Source organism: Aricia agestis, chromosome 7 (assembly GCF_905147365.1).
Source record: "Aricia agestis chromosome 7, ilAriAges1.1, whole genome shotgun sequence".
Taxonomy (NCBI): Eukaryota; Metazoa; Arthropoda; class Insecta; order Lepidoptera; family Lycaenidae; genus Aricia; species Aricia agestis.
The window spans coordinates 10,161,347-10,174,872 of NC_056412.1; the positions used below are offsets into that span (position 1 = coordinate 10,161,347).

Here is a 13,526-nt window from a genome sequence, read left to right on the forward strand (position 1 = left end):
GATGAAGGATGGCGAAACAATTTACTCACCCTGTATATAGTGATTTACATCATAGTGCAGGATTTTTTATGAGTAGATTTATTGTGCCACCATTAATCATAAACCCTTTGTTCTAAATATATTTTTAGTTAGAATTAAACTAATGTACGAAGCAGGTATTAAGGTAGTCTAGTACATAACTAGAGTAACGATTGTAAAGATCATAATGTATTAGGAGCTTACATCTTTGTTAATTCAATTGGCTTAACCACTCACCTTGTTAAGTTATATATGATCTGCAATACTGAATTCGTAAAAAAAATGAAGACATGAGTGGATGAATTAGTTAACGCACATTTTACATTATGAGAGCAATTACTCATTTTTTCCTTATAATTTCAACAAACCCTGTAACTCACCTACGTCATCATCTGGCTAATATATCTAGCTATACATAGAATATTTTTTTTTATTTCAAAACCTTTTTCCGGTCCTAAATTTCTTACTATATTCACTCACGTCTTTAAGAGGATACACCAGGGGCGAGAGAAATTGAAAATAGGTATTTGAAAATGTATTGCTGTCTCACCAATCTCAAGTCTCCCACCGCAGAGCGCGATAGAGACAACACGACAAAAGTTCTAATAAAAGAACAGAACATCTTCGATTCGTTGTCCGCTGATTCCTTCTCCAAAACTTAATCGATTTAAGTACTTTTTTCATTAAGAATTAAAGCAAGGCTTGAGCTGTGTTCCTAGGTTTTACTATATTTTAGCCAGTTTTGTTTTCTGGGTGTTTCAACACAGAGGAATATCTGGCCATTTTTTTGGGTTTTTGGACGTTCATATCTTTTTTAATAATAAAATTATGAAAAAAAGAAAACATAGGGACATGCTAATAGTGGCCATAGATATTCAGGAAAAAAATCATAACTCTACCGGCATTATCCAGGGAGGAAACAGGGGACAACGTTTGTATGGAAAAACGGTGGTGTGGACTCCTCTTAATTGTTTCATCTAAAAACCAAATTTTCATTCTGCAATATGAAAGAAGTGACCTCACACAATGCTATCATATCGTAGAACACCTTACAATGTAATTAGCGAAAGACGCTATCAGGCCTGTGTGGTAATGAGGGGTAGTGCGGGCGGTAGCGGGGGGAGGAGGGGGTGTCGGGGGAGGGGGGGTCTGCACCATATCACCGGGTAATTGCCATCAATCGATTAATTAGCGTGTTAGTTTAAGCTTCAAAGGGATTACTTGTTTGCCTTTGTGAGCTAACAGTTTGTTCAAAAAAGCTCAGCCTATCGAGAACATTTGGTGTGTAAATTGCATTTTGCTATTCCGTTGCAACAAATTAGCAGACTAATGTTGCTATACGGCTCTTAATTAAAACTCACAATTTGTAAGGACCAGAAGAATAATTCAAGTATCATGATACAGTAGAAACTCGATTACCCGGCCTTCAGTTATTTCCGTGTTAATATAATATAAAAGTCGTATTCTCGACTATCCGGACTGCCCTCGTAAAAAGTATCTTTTAATAATTTCATAATAAACATTGATTTTATGCGATTTTTAAAAACCCATAGTTATATTTTACATAATATTACCGAACACGTCTTCTTTCATACTTTAAATTACCCATTTACCCCGTTACCCTGCACTTTAAATTATAGGTTTTTCGAATATCCGAATGCCTTACGACTACAATTAATCCGTTTGATCGTTTTTACTGTATTACATGTAATAATGTTTTTACTGTATTACATACAAAGAAATAACATGTAAACACGACATCACTGCATTTAAACGTAAACGTAGATGCCATTTTGTTTACGAAGGTACGAACATTCAATCTAAAATGTACGCGAATCATCCCATTTGAAGCCGGAGCCGACAAAAAATGATCATAACAATAAGCGGACCGCCTGACCCAAACTGCGAACTCAAATTAAACATTGTAAGAGCGGAAACATCTTCCCAAGATCCTCTTCATTAGGTCCCGCAAATTGCGAGCGGGGGAAAGAGACGCCCGGAGGGAGGGGGACGGAGACACTCCCCCGCTCCCCGCGCACCCGCCTGGGCCCTCCTCTATTAATAATGCAAATGAGACCGCAGCTCGGCCAAGAAGCGAGTCCCGATTAATTCCGGTTCATTTGAGGTAATTGTCGCTGCGCGCTGCGGTCTGCGGTCCGCCGCCCGTCCTCGCTGATATGTCACACAATCCGTCTTGTACCTACGTAGAAAAACCCAAATTTTAATATTGAAATTGAATTTTTTTGGTTTCTAAAAACGCCATTACCGAACAGTATGTTCTGCAAAATAAAATAAATTGTTACTTTTTTGGTTCCAATAAACAGCTATTGCAAATGTATTTATATTATTGTTTCTTTAGTAAGGTAAACGAAATATGTTTAATTTCGTATATAAGAGTAGCTCAGCAGTTTGCATAAAGTAATTAAAAGCAGTTCTAAGGCATCTTAGAACTGACGAGGGAAAACACAAAATGCTACATTCAACAAAATAGTAGTGACAAAATAGGTATTGACCCTTACTTTAAAATCTGTCTCCGGCTCTCCTTAAATTAATGTAAGGAACATAAAATACAAGTCTCCGAAACAAAGCTTGCACTTTCGTAGCATTTTCGTAGCACTTTCGTAGCGGTGTCGTAGCGCTACGGCTACGGGCTACGAGCTACGAGCTACGGGCTACGATCGATACGTGCTACGCGACATCCGAAGGCTTTTTCACTAACGCTATAATTTTATGTGTTTCTTTATTGCAAGAGGTTGAAGCCCTCGTAGTAATTTATTATGTTTTACGAAAACATATGGCATATAATTTTACATGAATGTTTTTATGTTTTGCTTTCTTAAAGTTACATCCATGTAATTATTGTGTTGCATCTTTAGAAAAACTGAACGTTTGTCTTATTTCCTAATTTACGTTGTTTGTGAGGGTGCTTTGAAACGACAAGAAAAAAGTTGAGTTAACTTTTGTATGAAAAACTTATTGTCTTTTCTCGAATTATTACCTTATTTAGTATCTATCTACAACTGGACTACACGATTCACATTTTATAAAAATTAAAAGAATTAATCATACATAGAATCACAAGCTCAAAATCGTAATTATTATGTTTAACTTTCCATAAACATTAAAAAATTCGATTATACCTGAAAAAAAATAACTTTAATATACTCCTTAACGTGTTAAATTTTTAATTATTTTAAAAATAATATTATACGAAAATGTTACAAGCTGTTAATTATAACGGTAAACAATATTAACATTAACAAACAAGTAGGTACAGCGCAGGGCGGGCGGGCGCGCGGGATCGGCGAGGGGGAGGGGAACAAAATGGCCGCCTGCACCTTATATTTTGTTCGTCACTTAAATTGCTGGAGCATTATCATTCGCTGGCACAGTCCCGATGTTATGTAATGTGAAGAATGAGCGAATGTTAAGAATTTTTTCCAAAAAATACGTGGGAGAGCCATGCTTCGGCACGAATGGGCCGGCTCGACCGGATAAATACCACGTTCTCACAGAAAACCGGCGTGAAACAGCGCTTGCGCTGTGTTTCGCCGAGTGAGTGAGTTTACCGGAGGCCCAATCCCCTAACCCCTACCCTATTCCCTTCCCTACCCTCAACTATTCCCTTCCCTTCCCTTCCCTACCCTCCCCTATTACCCTATTCCCTCTTAAAAGGCCGGCAACGCACTTGCAGCTCTTCTGATGCTGCGAGTGTCCATGGGCGACGGAAGTTGCTTTCCATCAGGTGACCCGTTTGCTCGTTTGCCCCCTTATTTCATTAAAAAAAAAAAAAAAAACGCAATTAGTTTCATGTACATTACAAATAAATTACTATTACATATATTACTTGTAACATAAATAAACCAGTTACAATTTCAATTTGTAAATATGAGTTTTTATCAGTAATCGTTTTAATTCATATAATCATGTTAACCTCTATAATAATCCTACTAATATTATAAAGGCGAAAGTTTGGATGTATGTATGGATGTTTGTTACTTTTTCACTCAAAAACTACTGAACGGATTTTAATGAAACTTTACAATAATATAGCTTATACAATTTTAACCGACTTTCAAAATGGAGGAGATGTTATGTTCGTTTTTTATGTTCAACGATTTCTCCGCCGCTTGTGAACCGATGTTCAAAATGTTTCTTTTGGTGGTGGCGGTGGTGGTTGGTTATCATCCGAATTTGGTACCATATTCATAAAAGTGATGACCTGATGAAGGGATCCATAAATAATCGAGGGAACTCCTCGAAATTTATATGGAAACAAGTGATGACTTCAGTTTCGTGAGCAGTATTCTAAGCATTCGCTACCAATAAGTAAGATTTTGCACCAATGTATACCATGGTTCTGAAGATTGCTGAGAGAACTCCTGACTCTTTATAGATACAAATTTGAGAGTTTCGACGTTGTTTTAAAAACGAAGAGTATATGCTACTATGCAAATTACATTCATCATCATCATCACTACCATAAACCATTTTTACCCTATTATTGGAACTTTTCATAGTCTTTTATTATATTACGAGTATGTCACTTAAACCGCGGGTAAAACCGCGGGGCACAGCTAGTGATCTATATATTCTTTGACCTGTCCATTGCAGTATGTGTAGGTATTACTTTTCTACACGGTCGTGTATTTACATGCTGTTTATGTTTTTAACTAGTTTAGTAATATTATAAACATATTTTTAAACTATGTTTTACAACATATCTCGTGGTAGTTGTTACTAGGTTCATACGAGGTTCCGTACGAATGACTTCGTACTAGAATTGTTTTAAATAAATCTAAAGTCCTAAGAAAGATCGTTGAAAATACAATGTTTTAGTATATAATGTAGGTAGACATAGATAATAATTAGATAATTTCCTATTGTATTTTTTCAGCCGGTCTACCGTACAAGGTATACGGAGGTCACGAGGGTTCGCTGACGGAGAAGCGGAAACAGCGGCGCATCCGCACCACCTTCACGTCGGCACAGCTCAAGGAGCTGGAGCGGGCATTCCAGGAGACACACTACCCCGACATATACACGAGAGAGGAGATCGCTATGAAGATAGACCTCACTGAAGCGAGGGTACAGGTAAGAGATGATTTTATTTTGGAGCTATTGCATATCTTCTATCGCGGGTCAAAGCGTGGTGACCGACGTTAGGTACTTCGTCGTCTATCGTCGATTCAGTTCGGCAGACATCGGCGCGGTGTTTGTATACATGCGACTAGATGTATGCGTGTAGACTAGATGTTATGCTATAGCTTTACCGCGGCAGTCCCTGAGTGCCACACGTATTTTTTTTTATTTAGGGCAACAAACATTTTAGGGACTAACCGGATAACCTAGTGGTTAAAAAACAGGGTTCCGTTTTAGAGTGGTTGTTTACAGAACCCTAAAACGGAACTAACCAGCTGATTTTTTGTATATTGATAGAGTGAAACCCAAATAGAGTTTAGAGAAACTACAAGGCACATCGATGTTTAGGTCTCTTTGGTGGTTGGAAAAGTGAGCTAAGGATGGGAACACGTCATGATTACATACTTATATTTTAGTAGGTTGCAATTAGACAGTGACACTACGTATATGTTCCTAACTAGTTAATATTATACGTATTCGAGTCGAATACGTATAATATTAACCGTATAATATAGTTTGAACGCCTCCGTGGTCTAGTGGTTAGAGCGTCGCTCTCGACTCCGGAGGTCGTGGGTTCGAATCCCGCGTTGGAAACGTGTTATTTCCAAGTTTGGTTAGGACAATGCAGGCTGATCACCTGATTGTCTGACAAGTAAGATGATCCATGCGTCGGATGGGCATGTAAAAAGTCGGTCCTGCGCCTGATCTCTCGCCGGTCGTGTCGGTCTTCCGTCCCACTGGGTTATGAGAGTAAAAGGAATAGAGAGTGCTCTTGTGTACTGCGCACACACTTGGGCACTATAAAAATTACTCCTGCGTACCTGGTCTGGTTTCAATGAAACCGGCCACCGTCACCGAAACCGGTGTGGGGAGTATTATTATTATTCGAGTCGATTATTGCCTGCAGTTTCTCCAAGCGATTGTAAAGTTTTGTGTGGCCTATAAAAATATTTAATCCATGTAGCTGTTTTTTTGCTAAAAATGTTTCCAATGAATAAGAAAAAGGCAGGAAAATGATTTTATTTATTACCGCGATCATGGGAATGGCAGACACAATAGATTTTCAATTGTTACGCGACAGCCGGGTGCCACTTTCACAGTATAGCAATATGGGACTAATATTGCTATTCTGTGCCACTTTGGGATTGATGGGTTATGTACTACCATTAGAGCGATATTAGGTTAGTAAACAACAACCAAAATTATATAAGTCGAATAAAAATTGTGTAAATTTTTTATGAATTTGTTTGATAGTTTGTAGAACGTAGAGTATAGATTGGACGTTTAATGTGAAACTCCACCGTACTCAAACTGTCTAGCTAATTCATGATATGTCGTCACATTTCCCTCGTCACTATTAACTATCAAAATTTTAAACAACAATCGTAGCTAAATCTATTTATAATAATAGAGATAAAATTATATTTTTTTAATGACGTTCTCGATTAATATGAAATGTTCTGCAAAGGTAAACGTGTGAGCCAAAAGGAAATTGTTTATTTCGCAATAAAACCATGCACATTAAAGTTATGTTTAAGTATTATAGCTTCACATTTACAAACCTATACCATTTCAGAAATCGTATCTATAGAAATCGTTCACTTTTCAATATTAATACATATTTGATAGGTTTATGTAATCGCAATATTTGGACACGTCCCCGTTGGACGAAAAAAATACTTTTTCGTTTCGTCCGTCACTGCATTTCCACGGTCCAATTAGTGTCCGTTAATTCGGCTTCTGACGCGCGCCTTGGTAAAAAAAGAAACGCGGTTGCCTCTAATTTCATAATAGGCGCTCATTTTTATGTGCCCGCCGCATATGTTCGCCTGAATATTTGATGGAGCAAAGAATCGGGAGCCCGACCCGAGCATATGTTACAAATCTTGGGTATCTGTATCATACTGTTGTTTATTGATATTCTTTTCTATTTTCTAGAGGAGTTTTATTTAGGCCCGAAGTTAATACCGTCTTTGGTGTAAAATGGTGTAAAACTTATTTGTTTTCAATAAAACAGAGACACTACTAGTATAAAAGTATATTTCACAATAATAATTATAACAATAATAAATGTTAAGAATAATAGGATAGACGTCTAAACACTAAAATACAATCTAAAATACAGATATATATCTGTATTATATATAATACAGATATATTATATATACAAACTTTAAATATAAAACTATAAAAAGAAAAAATTGCCCAAGTCGTCCCCATCTGGCAGAGTGCCCAGCAAGCTGATAGCATTGCCACGTTGGATGGCAATTGCTATCCGCTGTGCCAGGTAGCTCCCAGCTATTTGCGCCGCTTGAGGTTCTCTGCTAGGAGACACTACTTGTTTTGATTCTTACATCCTTTATCAACTACTCTGCAGAAGACTATGAAATTTTGTGTCACACAATTTTCGTTTACAAAAACGTTTCTAATATAAACTTATGACCTCGACACATTTCTATCGCTTGTAAGTTGTAGGTAACAATATTTTTCAATATAAGAGCTACACAGATAGAGCAGCAGCGCCATATTTCAGCGGCCCCAGTAACAAACGCTCATTACGTTAAAAAGTATCGGCGGGGGCTCCGGCCCGCAATAAATATCGCGAGCGGTCGCGTAACTCAGCGCCCGCGACTTCTGATAATTAAAACTCGCTGGAAAACAATCCACATATTACAATTCCGCGCTTGTATATGAGCGGTAAATACAATGGTCGATGCACAATTATGTATTTCGACTGTTTGTTTTGGGTATTCATTTTATTTAGGTTCGTTATGTTGTTTTTAAGTGGGCAGTATAAAAGTTGGGATAGACATTGTTTCAAAGGTTTCTATGAAGTATGAACGTTATCGATATAATAGTGATGAAGATAGAAAAAAATCTTTTTTCTTTCCGTACAAAAAAGTTACAACTCACTTTGTTAACGAAATTTGCTAAGATCTATACTAAGATAAAATAAATTTGGTAGGATATTCGCTGACTTTAATAAGTGATTTGAATAAAAAATTAAATACCATCAGTCAAATAATTTCTGAGTGGCCATTTTGTGAAACGTGCATTAGGGGTAGAACAAACACCGTCGTCCTAATTCAACACGGATCCCGGGGAAATTGTGCGCCACGCTCGACGGCGCTGAGCAAACGCACAGTTTGCTCCCCGCAGCCACCTGCTCCAGAGCAAAAGGAATCGCCTGAAAAATGACCAGCTGCTTTATAATACATGGCGTATTTTTCCTGCCCACGTTGTCATAGGGATAGGGCAATTTAATCCATCACGCGGTGCGCGCCGCCACCGGCCGAGCCGATAAATTCTATAAAATTGCGGACGATTTTGGTTTTATTGTTGGCTCGGATGACAATACAGTTTTCGATTTTAAATTTAGAATTCATTTTGGAGTTGGCGTAGTAGATTTTTTAATATGCGGCTCGTTGTAGGTGCAAAAAATGCATTTTCTAGATTAAAAAAGCAGGAAATCATAGTTCCATGAACTGATTTAGAACGAAGTTACTTAATGTTACTTTATGTTTAATTGTACTAAATTTTGTCTTTTTCTGTTTCTGGTTGTTGCATTTATAAAATTATCCAAAGTAAAAATTATAACCCGATAAAACAAATCATAATACATATAATAGGTCATATTATTACACTATGCTAAATAGGCAATTATTACGAATGCATCGACACCTCATTAATAATTTTAATCGAATTTGTAGTTTTGGTTACGATCAAAATACGCATAACATATAATATACGAGTGTTGAATGGATTGCCATAATAATCATAACGGTTCTTTTTGGCATCACCGTAGCCGGGTCCTGAATATTAACAACAACTGCAGTGACCACTAGATGTGATAGCAATGTGGGTGTGCAATAAAGATTGACAAGCCAGCCTCTGGGACGAAGCCGGCGAATGTCAATCCAAGTGATCTTAGACGCCCGGACCCCAGAGACCGTCTGAGCCGGGCTCTACATAATATCTTACAGAATTATGATTTTCCGAGGCGAGTAACTGACCATAGCAATAGGTTACGTGCCTATGTTTATTTTATGAGTGTCATGTTTGAAAATAATATGATAAATATTTCAACATTCAGTAAGATAAAGGATACTTACGATTTTGGCTTAACATTATGAGATCAGGAATTCATTAGCCGATAAACAATACATAATATCTCCGGCTGTCACAGTCTAGAGATGGGACAATGGGGCATCATTTTGGGGACAATTCCCACCGAGTGGGGCAAGTGTGTCGCAGGTGGCGCGCGCGTGCGGGCCGCGTGCTCTCGGCCACGTGCGCGGCGCGTGCGACGTGCGACATTACACTTGCCGCAGTCATTGCTCACTTCAAGCACGAAATTATTAGTGTTTGTCCATTTGAAGTGGATAAGTAATTACATTGATAGCCGTTGTGATATATTTGAATATGATTTTATTAACATACAAAAACACTATATTTCCAAATTGGTATCTTGGAAATGGTTTACATTTTATATCAAAGATATAACTTTACTTTAAGATATTATTGTAGGTATTAATCCGATATAAAATATTATATAATATAATAATACAGTAAAGTTGTTTTTTATTCAAACATTTATTATTAACCAATTTTTTAATAGATCTACCTAATTACAAAAAAAGGTATACTTAAAACTATGGAATGTTATTATTCGACAAATTTACGAATTTCAAATTCGAATAATTCGAATATTTTACAAAAGTTTTCGAATAATTCGAATATTATTCGAATAATTCAAAAAATTTCGAAAATGCTGAAAACTCTGAATAAAAGTAACAAAAAGCTTCGTACAACGATGTACAACCTATTTTAGTTAATACTATGAAGTAAGCAATTCTTATTTTAACTAAGGCAATAAAAGGAAGGCTGTAAAGTGTAAGCCGTTTTCGATCGTAGCACCTTTTACTTTTCTCATACTTAGTCTTGCTAGGCAGCAGTTGAGATTATATATTAAGGGTAGTATTTAATTGAGTTACTGTAAATTACAGTTTTAAGTATCAAAATTAATAAATTTGGGTTACAAAATTACTATTTGAGCGACTGACTGCGAGTGACGAGAAATTAACAGAACAGCAACTTAGAAATATATATTTTGGTTACTTAAAATACAAAATGAGCAGCTTCATAATATTTGAGCGACCTAATAAATGTTTGAGTATCAACGTTACGTCCTTTTTTTTCAATATTTGGTAATATATTTTTTATACTGAGCGGCATTTTATCTTCAACGAGCTTTTGCCCGCGGCTTCGCTCGCGGTAAGAAGTGTTATTATTAATAAATAAATAAAAATAAATATTAATATATACAAACTTTCATCCCCTATTTTAACCCCTTGGAGGTGGAATTGATCAAAATCTTTTCTTAGCGGATGCCTACGTCATAACATCTACCTGCCTGCCAAATTTCAGCCCGATCCGTCCAGTGGTTTGGGCTGTGCGTTGATAGATCACTATGTCAATCAGTCAGTCAGTCACCTTTGAGTTTTATATATTATATAGATTTGCATGTCTTTAGGCAAAATAACGTCTAAATCATGGTTAACGGCGACGATGAATGGTCATAATATACTCATTAGTTATACTAAAAACAGATTTATATAATACTAGCTTTTGCCCGCGGCTTCGCTCGCGTGAAATTCGAAAATCGTGTACAATACGAATATTCTTGCAAATCTCCTTTAGAAACATGATGTTTTTCCAAGACCAAAAGTAGCCTATGTTACTCTCTATCCTTTCAACTAAGTCGATGCCAAAAACCAAGTCAATTTGTTGCTTCGTTAGGCTGCGAAGAAAAGACAAACAAACAAACAAACAAATACACTTTCGCATTTATAATATTAGTATGGATAGCTGTTTCCCGCGACTTCGTAGTATAATAACGGAAATGGATAATTCTCTCCTTTTTATGGTCCCTTACTCAAATGGTAAAAAACGGAACCCGAGTACAAAGATATAATATCAGCCTGTCCGTCTGTCCATATCCAGGCAAAGCCTCCCTCATATTTATCAAATGACACTCGAAATCTGTATGTTTCACATGTTTCACTATTAATTAATAACTTAGTTTGTTCCTAAGGAATACATTGTTTATTTGCCGAACAATAAGGATAAAATCTAATGTTGAATGAAAGTAGGGTACTGTTAATCGCTTAGATTGCGGTTCACGCTTCGTGTAATCACTTAGCGGGCCCGCCGCCCTACGCTGACGCGACGCGACGCCCTGCTCCGACGCGACGCCTTGCGCCATGACTCCCAGACGCCCTGAGCCATCGCCTGCTGACGTCATGTCTTCGAAGACATTATAGATATTTTTGCTTAATTAAGGCGCTGTGGTTGTTGCAACTACGTAAAATGGGTTTTTTAAAACACGTTTTTAGTAAAGGGAATGTCATTATTTAAATATAAAATAAGTACCGTTTTAAAATTGAGAAAATTTCCTATACGCAATGGTATATCAGTACACAATTTGAAAAATTCTGCTCGATAGAAAAAAATCTCAAAGATGACTGTTATAACGCTGTTTTTCATTCATAATTAAATCATTTTATGGCTAAATTACACACATTCTAGAAAAAACAAAAAATGTAGTATATGTGTCGTAACCTAACGTAAACGATTTGATATATTTGATTTGTGTAATACTAAAAACAAAAGGTTTTTACTCCCATTTTCTATTATCAAGGCACGCGGCGAGCGCGTAACAGCTACTGTACAAGGTGCGCTGATATGAATGTTATTTTAATGTCCTTAACGTCGATATTCGTACTGACAGACATCGACCTGCTTCTTTTAGGGACTACTGGGCCTTAACGTTGTGCGCTTTTAGGGTATAATGAACTTTTGTGACTCAAAATTATTGTTATCTATGTTTTTTAAAACAATCAAAGACGCCTTTTCTTTGCCAACAGTCCAACTTTTTCAAAAAAGTCGTTTGATCGACTTCTATAGGATATCGAAGATCTCTTGAAATTTTATATCATGATTCATGTAGTACGGAGTACCTACTTTGTACCAAGTTTCAAGGAGCGAACAGTAAGTTAATGGTAATGTTGATCTAGGTTTTGATAAATTATTCAAATTTCACGCTAGTCAATTCTATGTGTTACAAGCAAATTATTGCTAAGTACGTCTCTTCGGATTACTGCGCTCCGCGTTAACTGCGACTAATGTGTGAAGGGCGTGACATTCGATACGGTGCTATGGCGATATCGCGTGGGACACTGACGGGCGATTGAATGGCGCACCGTGACCTGCTATCCCACGGGACTGGTACCAATTCGGGAACCATGGGATACTTGGTGTTCTCGATATACTGTCGCCTTGTTGATGTCATTCGATGTTTCAAAGTCGCAAAACTTATTGAGATGGTCATGTTTTTGTTAAGTAAATATTTTGGGACCACAAAAAGAAATAACTTTTTTTATTCTCACTCAATTAAAAGTAAGAAGAAAAAATTTCTAAACAAGATCCGAAAGTGAATTCCAGAAGTGGCGAAATAAAGCCTGAAACCGTAAAAAAACAGAACTAGCGTGAAATTAACTATCATTTTTTCTATAGTCACAAATAACTAAACAGTTTAGTAACTGTTTACTTATCTGCGTAATACGAAGCATGAATTGACTTAACTTAATTGACTACTTTAAAATGTAGCTTTGATATTTTTTGATAAACACAATTACAAATCCCCAGGCGCGGGCGCCCCGTACACAGTAAACTTTCTCACATTCAAATAGTTGTAGCGGGGGCGCACTTGATCCCATGGTATCTCAAGGGACAAAACAACTATCACTGGCTAAATGAAAAATAATTGCGTGGGACTTCGTCGTTTTATTGTCTGTCTGGTGATCTGGGGATTGTTCAGTCGCTAATTATCGTGGGTACTGGGTATGTTCTTTTAACTCAAAATACAAAAGTTGAGAAGACGCTGCGTTAGTATGACAATTAAGATACCGATTACCGATGCTGGAACAACGTCATTTCACGTTTGTTAGAGAATGACGCAACATTCTCGTACGATTGTTTGAGTCTCAAAACTGTTTCGTGGTACGGGCCCAGCTTCGTTCGATCCAGTTCATTTCATATTAAAATACAAAATAGTATTCTCAAGATATATCAAACCAACAACATTGGCATCATTGGTATTTTGATAGGAAACGGACTGGATCGAACAATTTGTTTAAGTAATATTATTTTGAAAAGATAAAACCGACTTCAAAATTGTACGTAATTCAGAATTAAAAATTCCCTATCTCAAAAACTACTGAACCGATTGTGTTTAAATTTACAGCATTCCCTAAGTTGATCAATACCTAGTACAACAAAGAAGAATGAAAGTTGAGTACAGAATT

At 36.9% G+C, this 13,526-nt stretch overlaps 1 protein-coding gene across 1 annotated transcript in view; it reads left to right on the top strand.

The window, feature by feature from the left end:
• LOC121728820 (paired mesoderm homeobox protein 2-like) overlaps positions 1 to 13,526 on the top strand; it is a 42,875-nt gene that overhangs the window by 7,365 nt on the left and 21,984 nt on the right. The window contains exon 2 of the mRNA XM_042117121.1: positions 4,916 to 5,112. Coding sequence (XP_041973055.1) covers positions 4,916 to 5,112 — 197 coding nt within the window. The remainder of the gene's footprint in view (positions 1 to 4,915; positions 5,113 to 13,526) is intronic.